At 38.9% G+C, this 9,721-nt stretch overlaps 1 protein-coding gene across 2 annotated transcripts in view; it reads left to right on the top strand.

Annotated features, from left to right (window-relative positions):
- Window positions 1-4,643: 4,643 nt before the first annotated feature.
- The window catches only part of LOC124269629 (LHFPL tetraspan subfamily member 6 protein-like), a 64,834-nt gene continuing 59,756 nt past the window's right edge, over window positions 4,644-9,721 (top strand). For both annotated transcript variants that reach the window (XM_046704664.1, XM_046704665.1), the window contains exon 1: window positions 4,644-5,669. In XM_046704664.1, the coding sequence (XP_046560620.1) occupies window positions 5,279-5,669 (391 nt within the window). In that variant the 5' untranslated portion in view covers window positions 4,644-5,278. The remainder of the gene's footprint in view (window positions 5,670-9,721) is intronic.

Here is a 9,721-nt window from a genome sequence, read left to right as displayed (position 1 = left end):
CAACACACACTACACCTAACTATACCACACAACACTAACTATATACCACAACAAACACTTCACCTCAATATACACACACAACAATCACTTCCACCTCAATATACCACACACACACACACTACACCTAACTATACCACACAACACTCATGATATAACACAACAAACACTTCACCTCAATATACCACACAACACACACCACACCTCACTATACCACACAACACACACTACACCTCACTATACCACACAACACTCACGATATAACACAACAAACACTTCACCTCCAAATACACACAACACACACTACACCTCAATATACCACACAACACACACTACACCTCACTATACCACACAACACTCACTATATAACACAACAAACACTTCACCTCTAAAATACCACACTACTCACACTACACCTCGACTATACCACACAACACACACACTACACCTCACCATACCCTACAACACTTACTATATAACACAACAAACACTTCACCTCACTATACCACAGAACACTCACTATACCACACAACAAACACTTCACCTCACTATACCACACACTACACCTCACTATACCACACAGCACACACTACACCTCAATATACCACACAACACACACTACACCTCACTATACCACACAACAAACACTACACCTCACTGTACCACACAACACACACTACACCTCACTATACCACACAACACACACTACACTCAATATACCACACAACACTCACGATATAACACAACAAACACCTCACCTCAATATACCACACAACACACACAACACCTCAATATACCACACAACAAACACTACACCTCACTATACCACACAACACTCACTATATACCACAACGAACACTTCACCTCAATAATCCACACAACACACACTACACCTCAATATACCACACAACACACACTACACCTCACTATACCACACAACACACTATACTTCACTATACCACACAACACTCACTATATAACACAACAAACACTTCACCTCAATATACCACACAACACACACAACACCTCAATATACCACACAATACACACTACACCTTACTATACCACACAACACACACTACACTTCACTATACCACACAAAGCACGAAGCCGCTACACACGTAGCGTTGCTCCAAGACTGTATACTGAATGCTAAGCCCATGGATGTAAACTATCCATTATTGCCTTCGAGACTTGTGCAATTCTACAACACAAGCTACACCTTACTAACACAAGACTACGCTATACAGCACAATACAATGTACACAACACAACATCTCTAGCCATACAACAGTCACAACACCCACAAGACTCCACTACCTCGCAGCACACAAGCATGTATCACATGCACGTTGTATCAGTCTTTATGTAACACTGAAAGGCCACAGGCCTGCGGTACAATAAATATTCATGTAGGGGTATTAGTACATTCTTTCTGAGAATAAAAGCTTTGTAAATATATAGACAAACTTTCTGAATGTGTTTCACTGGAATTATTCATCAATAATAAATCATAAAATTACGAGTTTCAGGATGTACATATGATATATCTTAATGTATCTATTTCTTAACGATAATCGTAAACGCATAACAGATATACGCGGCAACCAATGTGATGGAATACGTGCAGTCTGTGACCGGAGCCCACACAATGACACTCCAGGCCTATACAAACCTGTCATCTATTTCCGACTCTCTATGTCAAGTCGTGTCAAAATGACCTGGTATACGTTGTGGTTAGGCGTGTGTTTCAGCTTGGGTCTCTGCCAGGCAACGCTTACTAATTGGTGTTTGTTTGTCCACACATCATCGAAATTTAATTTATTTAAATATTCATAGTATTCGTTTATTCATCCATCTGTTTAAGCTTCAGTAAAAAGCCTGAGATTTGTTGCAAAATGTCGGATTTTTGCATTATTTCGTAATGATCAATTCAAGGATGAACGAGTATCTCATTTATTCAGTCCCATTCATTCGTTCCTTCATTCATTCATGTAAAAGCTATAGCTACATGTATATGGGGTCCCATTCATTCATTCGTTCGTTCATTCATTTAATGACTATAGCTATATGGTGTAGCCTAGCCTTGATCCAAGGCTGTACTGAAAGGTTAAGCTCGTGGATATATTGTTATTCTATCTTTTAGAGAGAGAATTCTAGTTAAGCCGACAGTACAATCTAAGGACCTTATAGTGCGTTTGGCTCAAAAGCGGACCGATGAATTGCAATCTAACTCGAAAACTAATAAACATATAATACTCAATGAAACACTGATCCTAATCAAAACATCAGACCAACTCTGTCATTTGTTTGCAGAATTTATGTCCTAAAATTTAAAATGTTGTTTAACAAACAATCATTAAAATATTGACACAGTTCACTATATCTTACGAGGGAGGAGTGCAGAGAAAGGGACAACCAGGTGTTAGAGAAGCACGTGCACAAGTGCCGACAAAGTTATTGATTCATTAACCTGTGCTGTGCCGTCTCCATCCTTTCTCGCACACCTGGCTGTCCCTTTCTCTACACTCCTCCCTCGTAAGAAATAGTGAACTGTGTCAATATTTTAATGATAGTTTGTTAAACAACTTTTTTATTTTTAGGACATAAATTCTGCAAAAACCTCACAGAGTTGGTCTGACGTTTTGATTATGATCAGTGTTTCATTGAGTATTTTATGTTTATTAGTTTTCGAGTTAGATTGCAATTCATCGGTCCGCTTTTGAGCCAAACGGACTATAGTCTCGTAGAGGGACAGTGTGTTAATTTTAATCTATGGCCTTAGAGACTTAGTCTTGTGAAAGTCTGGGGGTGGCCCAGCCTGTCCTATCATGTATATATGTGTGAATGACTGAGTATGGTTTTACGCCGCTTTTAGCAATATTCCAGCAATATCACAGCGGGGAACACCAGAAATGGGCTTCACACATTGTACCGATCATAGCTGTAACCCCTCACGTCAGAACACAATGTTAACCTATTTCATTGCAACATCGTGGTATAAGTGTGTAATCTCTGCTGAGATAGGCTGACCTTACATAAGTAAGAGAAACACATCTTTCCACGGGAGCCTGAAGACCAAACTAAGCCGCGGTGAAGGGGAGATAATTCAGCAATTACGTGTTCTGAACTCGTCAGCAACGAGGTCCGTGAGGCACTTTCTTTGAGTTGGTGGTATCAAATATGAGCGGCTTCGTCGCAGGGGCGGATACAGCTTTTTGAGAAAGGGGGGGTGCACACTATTGAGAAAAGGGAGGGTGCACACTTCATTTTCACCAGAGTTTCAATGGTCATTAAATAAACTGTCAGGACAAAAGGGGGTGGGTGGGTGCGCACCCCTGCAACCCCCCCACCCCCCTGGATCCGCCTATGCGTCGATATAGGCAAAGAGTCATAAAATGACAATGAGTACATGGGCGAGCTGAAGTAAATAATCAGCATGATGTACACTTAATAAATGTTCATGTACTGAAAATGATCACTATAATATATCCCCACTCGCGAGATGTCGTCACTGAAATATCACTGTAATATCTGCACACTCGAGCGATGTTGTCTCTTAAAGAATCAATAAACATGTACGAATGCTCCAGCTCCTAACTCTGGTCTGAAAGACGTGCTCAAAACTTGAAAAAGAAATACGAGATTCAAGTACAGTGGTAATGCCATGCAAGAAGCTATCAATGTCCGCTGTGCAGACAGAATGTATAATTAATGAACCAGACCGTTAACTAACGGCATGGTTATGGGCAATTACTTATGCAAATGCGACCCTTTTATGACACCCCCAGCCTGGTGATATCCACAGCCCCCCTCCCCCACCCCCTCCCCATCCCACGCTTCCTTCAACTGTCAGGTCAATATACACCATGGGATATTGTCATATGTCATGTTATCCGGTCGGAGGAGAATGTGTTTCAGTAGTTTTCGTGACAAAATCTATTTCCTGCCAAAGCATATTAAATACAATTCTTCCTGTGCAGAACTGCTCTGTGCCTCTCGATCGCTGACTTGGTTGACACATGTCATCGTATCCCATCTGGGTAGATCGAATCTCATGATGTCAGTCACTGGTTTGTCTGGACCAGACTCGATTATTTCCAGACCGCCTTCATGTTGCTGGAAAATGCTGAGTGCGACGTTGAAAAAAACCAAACACAGCTTCCGGATTTATGCCGAATTATTTATTTCGATCATTAACTTACTACAAATAGTTCTTTAAAAACATCCAGACCCGCACCCTTCAAACACATACCCTCATCTGCAAATCTGTATAATCGATACAGTTATATAAAGGAATGAACTATCTATACACTCTTGTAATAAACTGAAGATTATTTTACGTTTGATATTTTCTTAAGGTACGATTCAATATTTGGTTGATCAAAATATTTTTATGGGAAATTATTGTCTGCAAATATCACACACGTCGTTGATGTGTGATCGCTCTTTTTCATAAAAGCCTGAGTATAAAGTTGCGTTTCTTACGCATGCCACTATATATTAGCTGCAAAAATACGTTTTAGACAAGCATGGCAAGGCTCATGCTCCACGTGTGTCTGTTTACAAACTGATTTATTAATAGATCCAGGGTTGTGATTGGTCAATAGCTTAACCTCCTTCCTGGATGCGGTAGTTCTATGCTCGATTGGGGCCAGCGAAGTGAATGAGAAGCAGTATTACGCCGGTGGTTGTGTTTGCATGTAGAGCTACACAACGACCTACAGCAGTCACACTTCTATCTGCTGTGAGAGTTGACAGTTATCCTGAAAGACACGAGGATTTTGGACATATTTATCATCACGTTATTTACATTTTGCTTGGGAATCACAATGTGCATGCGCAAAGGACCCTTCGCACGTTTTGACCACTGCAGCCCGTGAGACATCGGACGACTCTAGTATAACGGTAATATATAGTCTTTGGTTATTCCGTTGTCGCCGACAAAAGACGCTCGTGTGTGTCGTCAAGAAATCTATTTGTGGTTGAAATTCTTTAAATTGGAACCTGGAAAATCGTCTCTATCAACATTTTTGCCATTCCGGAAAATTGCCAAGGAATTTTGCGAAGACGCTGTGACAGGCAATACAACTGAGTGTGAAATGTTCCCTTTTTTCTGACCGAATTTCAAATATTCGCACTCTGTTCGTGATGTGAGAAAAGTCACATCCTTGAGTGCTTAGAATTCCAATCAGCTTACTGAAACCGGAGGCTTGGCAGTTAGACAGCGGAGGAAAACATCTAAGAAACGAAGTTTACGAATTAAACCCTCAGAAGAAGCATGTCCAAATTATCAGGTTTGTCGTGTGTGGGTATATTCTGGGCAGTTCTGTCACTTCTGGCCACAGTGGCTGCAAGTGTTGGATTCTACATGCCATACTGGCTGCATGGAGCTTTCAGTGATTCCACGCCCATTTATTTTGGAGTATTTCGAAGATGCAACTATCCCAAACTGGACGATGGTGGTCACCTTGTGATCGTCCGCGAGTGTGGCAGATACACAACTTTCTGGGATATACCGAGTGTGTTTTGGCAGATCGCCACCGTGTCGGTAGGCGTGGGGTGCGGTCTGGGGCTCCTGGTCTCCATGACCGGGGTGATGTCGGTGTGTGTCAGGGACGTCATCACCCCCGTGGTCGGCAAGGTGGCGTCGGCGATGCAGCTTTGTGCAGGTGAGAGATGTTGCCTGTTAACGTGATTACTCATATCTTATTCATTGAATGATAATGGTATGTCTAAAAGCCTTTCCGTGATTGGAGCGTTGCTGATAGTGTCACTATATCCGAAGGAATACATTGATGATGATGAGATGATGATGATGATGAGACATGTTGCCTGTTAACGTGATTACTCATATCTTATTCATTGAATGATAATGGTATGTCTAAAAGCCCTTCGGTGATCGGAGCGTTGCTGATAGTGTCACTATATGCGAAGGAATACATTGATGATGATGATATGATGATGACGACGATGATGATGATGATATCATCTCATAATTATTCAGTATTTCATGTTTACTTTTATTGATGAATCCAAAACCAGCTTATTACCATCAAGGGCAGATCCAGGATTTTGGAGAAGGGGGTGCACATAAACCATAAGTCCAAAGGTTAGGGGGAAAATGCTCCTCAGGGAAAATTAGTTGGGGGTGGGGGGTTGCAGACCCGCACCCCCTCCCCCCTCTGGATCCGCCCCTGACCAGTTTAATTAAATCAGGGAGAATAGAAGACACTGTAGATTATCCCTGATTAAATTAATCATTGTTATCATCAAGATAAATATGGTTGTTTTCAGGTTTGTGCTTTTCTTTCAGTGTCATAATAATGTTCAATTTTATAATACTATAGCACTAAGGGACCGTTCATAATTTATGGCTAGGGGGGGGGGTGATGATGATTTTTATGGAGAAGCATGTACAATGTGAATGACCCCCCCTAAAATTTATGTACAAAATAAGTGACCCCCCTGCATGTCATGTACAAAATCAATGACCCCCCTCCCCTACCCATAATTTCTAAGCATAATTTTAAACATTTTTATGAACAAAATTGATGACCCCCCAAGTACGTGTGTACAAAATTGATGACCCCCTAGCTCGCAGAACAAAATGGGTGACACCCCCTTAAAAATCATCATCATCACACACCCCACACCCCAGCCATGAATTATGAACGGTCCCTAAACATACAGTTTAGTTCATGCCTGTGGGTTCACATGCTTTGTTAAATGACACAATTTCAACATCTGTTCAACTATGTTTCAATGAATGTATAGAGATATATCCTCATGGTGTAATAATCCAGTGCAACATTGTGTTTGTTGATCCACCCTTCCCCATGGAATATAAGCATATCTCAACACAATCCATTACCAGCCTTACAGAATATAACAGATAACTGTAATTTAGGATAAACTGTTAAATAGTTAATCCCTCACACTGATAAGCCCTGTAGCCACAAGCCATTCTCCCAACAGATAATTAAGCTTATTTCACAACACAACCTTACCCTTCAGCTTAATGCAGTCTTTGTAGTCTGGGGTAACTAGCATAGTAGACACATCAAACAGTTTAATTAAGCTGAGGTGTAATTAAAGAGTCTGTCAGCCCCTAGCCACCCCACCCCCTCGTGGACAGTACCTTACCTAACACAGCAGAGATGCTGCACAAAACAATTATGGTTGCAGAGACTGATGTCTCTTCATTAGGCTGCCTTGTATCCACAGAGTGCCGATTGTAAACAAAGCTAAGACATTGTCAATTTGCATGGAGCCGTGACTCACAAAGACAGAGGCTGACATATGGCCTTGTCTTGAAATAGGCGATCAAGGACCCTGTACATGTGTTGTAGTAATACTGTCAATTTCAGGCTTCATTCAGTTGTGAAATTAACAACACTGAAATTGATTTGTTATGAATATATTTTGATGTTGATGTATATATGTAAGGCTGTAATTAATTACATTTGTGTAATTATATATATGTTTAAAATATTTATTTTATTTTATTAACAATAAATTTTATTGTGTAGAAGGTTGTTAATTTAAGAGAGTACAAATTTACTTTGTAGTAAATATATGATGAATATGAACACTTTCAAATTTTCTATCAATGTTTGTAAATTAATTCAAGTCAAACACTACTTGTCTTAAATTTTCCAATTAAGATCCAGTTTGTTAAATCAAGAAGCTGATCTGCCATGACTCATTTCATTTTGATTGAAATTGATGTTATTAGAATTGACCACTAAACAAATTTCTTATTGATTTCGTAACCTAGCAACCAAATAAATTATCCATGGAGTGCAAGGCTTTGTTTTTTGCACTAGTCTTGAATTTCAATTTCTTCTAGCACCATTTCCAGGAAGACGACTAAAATAGAAAAAAGGTCATTGAGTCAGAGGGAAAGGAATAAGCTTTTTGAGAACATTGAATCATGAATTATGAATTAGATTCTGAAAACTGGTTCAGCTCGCTCCTAGAAATTGGGAAGGTAACATGGTTAGTATGTATTGTAGGTAGCATGGTTATGATTTAACATGCAGCTACTGCTTATTCACCCTTCTCATACACTTCTCCATCTTTTTCTAAAATTAAATACAAATAATAGATAGGAAAAATATAATGTTTAAAAAAGTTCAGATTTTGTAGTGACTGTTGTGATAACGAATATCTTATCATAATTACGCAAATATTAATCGTGACAAATATGACAATGCTAATATGTTAGGTGAATATTTTTGTCACAAATGTTTATATTGTTGATAAAAAATGTTTGTCAATGACTTTGTAGTTCACTGTTTTCATATCTTTTTCTGGATATGTTTCATAATTGTGGATCATGTCAATCATGAATTGCTACAGATTTTGAAATATTTCAATGAAATATTTTTAAATATAAGATATTATAAATTATGATAAATTATGTACCAGCAGCAATTATATATTGGAGTAAACATAGGCATGGTCCATGGCCAGCTGTTAGGCTAACTATTATCCGGTAATCTGTCCTTGATTTTGACAGCTGTCACACACTGATCTTTCAATCAACTGATTATGTACATAACATAATGTATTCCTGAATACAGTCACTCACCTGCAGGTGCTTGTTATGTAATAGATGTCAATGACTGGTTGTTATATGCTGCCACTCACTGATGACCCAGTCATGAAATGTACATGGTATGAGGTGAAAGTTACATAAATATAGGATATGCTCAGCCCAAAACATGAAAAAATAATACAAAACAAAACATAAAAACAAACAAAAATGTAAACACCAAACCATCCAATAGTTCACCCACCTACAACTTCTGGCAAATTTCCAAATTCAAAATTCATACAAATTTAATTATGCAACACTAAGTCTGTCTTCAGGTTGCCATATCTTTAGATCAAACACTAAATGGCCTGGCGGGCCGTGTGCGAAATAGACATTATGTGAGAAAGCACATGTTAATCTCAAAATCGCCATCATCATCAGCATCAGCACAAAACATGTTAATTTACATATTAAAATTTAATGATTATAAGATTATGAAATATGAATGTCTAATACTTAATAAATAGTGTCGAATACATTATACCAGGTATGCATCGCATGTATATATTTTAAGTAATAATTGACTTTTATAAAAAAGGGTAACATCTCAAATAGACATGGGTCTTTACACATATATCAGGTGTGAAATCTTTATAACAAACAGTCCCTAATTTCAGGTGAAGAAATAAAGTTAATTTCTAAAAATATATGTTGTCTCCAATAATGTCCAGACGAGTACACATTGTTGAGGAAATTGTGTATATATCACGTCTATATATCCTGTCAAATGTCACTAAATATGACTAGGTCGTGCTATCGACATGATCTATACACCAGGAGTTGTACACTGGATCTTGTATCACCAGCAATTGACAATGTCCTGGTCTTATCACCGGTCTATCTTGTCAGGTCGGGGTGGATGGGTGTCATCAATGAACCAGTTCATGCAGTGACACTGAAATATAGCCGAAATTGATTCGAAATATACGACACAGGAACTCAATGTTTCACAAGCTAAGCTTCTACCTGCATATATTATCATGTCATTAATATCCCTGGTCTATTGATTGCTATGTCGATATTAACATTGCAATGGCAACACAGCCTTGAAGATACGTGGGTGTGGCTGATAGATGTCAAAGTGTCACAACTGATATTGACATGAAATAGACATGATATTTA

The sequence above is a fragment of the Haliotis rubra genome, unplaced genomic scaffold (genome assembly GCF_003918875.1).
Source record: "Haliotis rubra isolate DU_JTF1 unplaced genomic scaffold, ASM391887v1 Scf146, whole genome shotgun sequence".
Classification (NCBI taxonomy): Eukaryota; Metazoa; Mollusca; class Gastropoda; order Lepetellida; family Haliotidae; genus Haliotis; species Haliotis rubra.
Note: the sequence above shows the minus strand (reverse complement) of the source record. Positions and strands in the feature narration are given on the sequence as shown.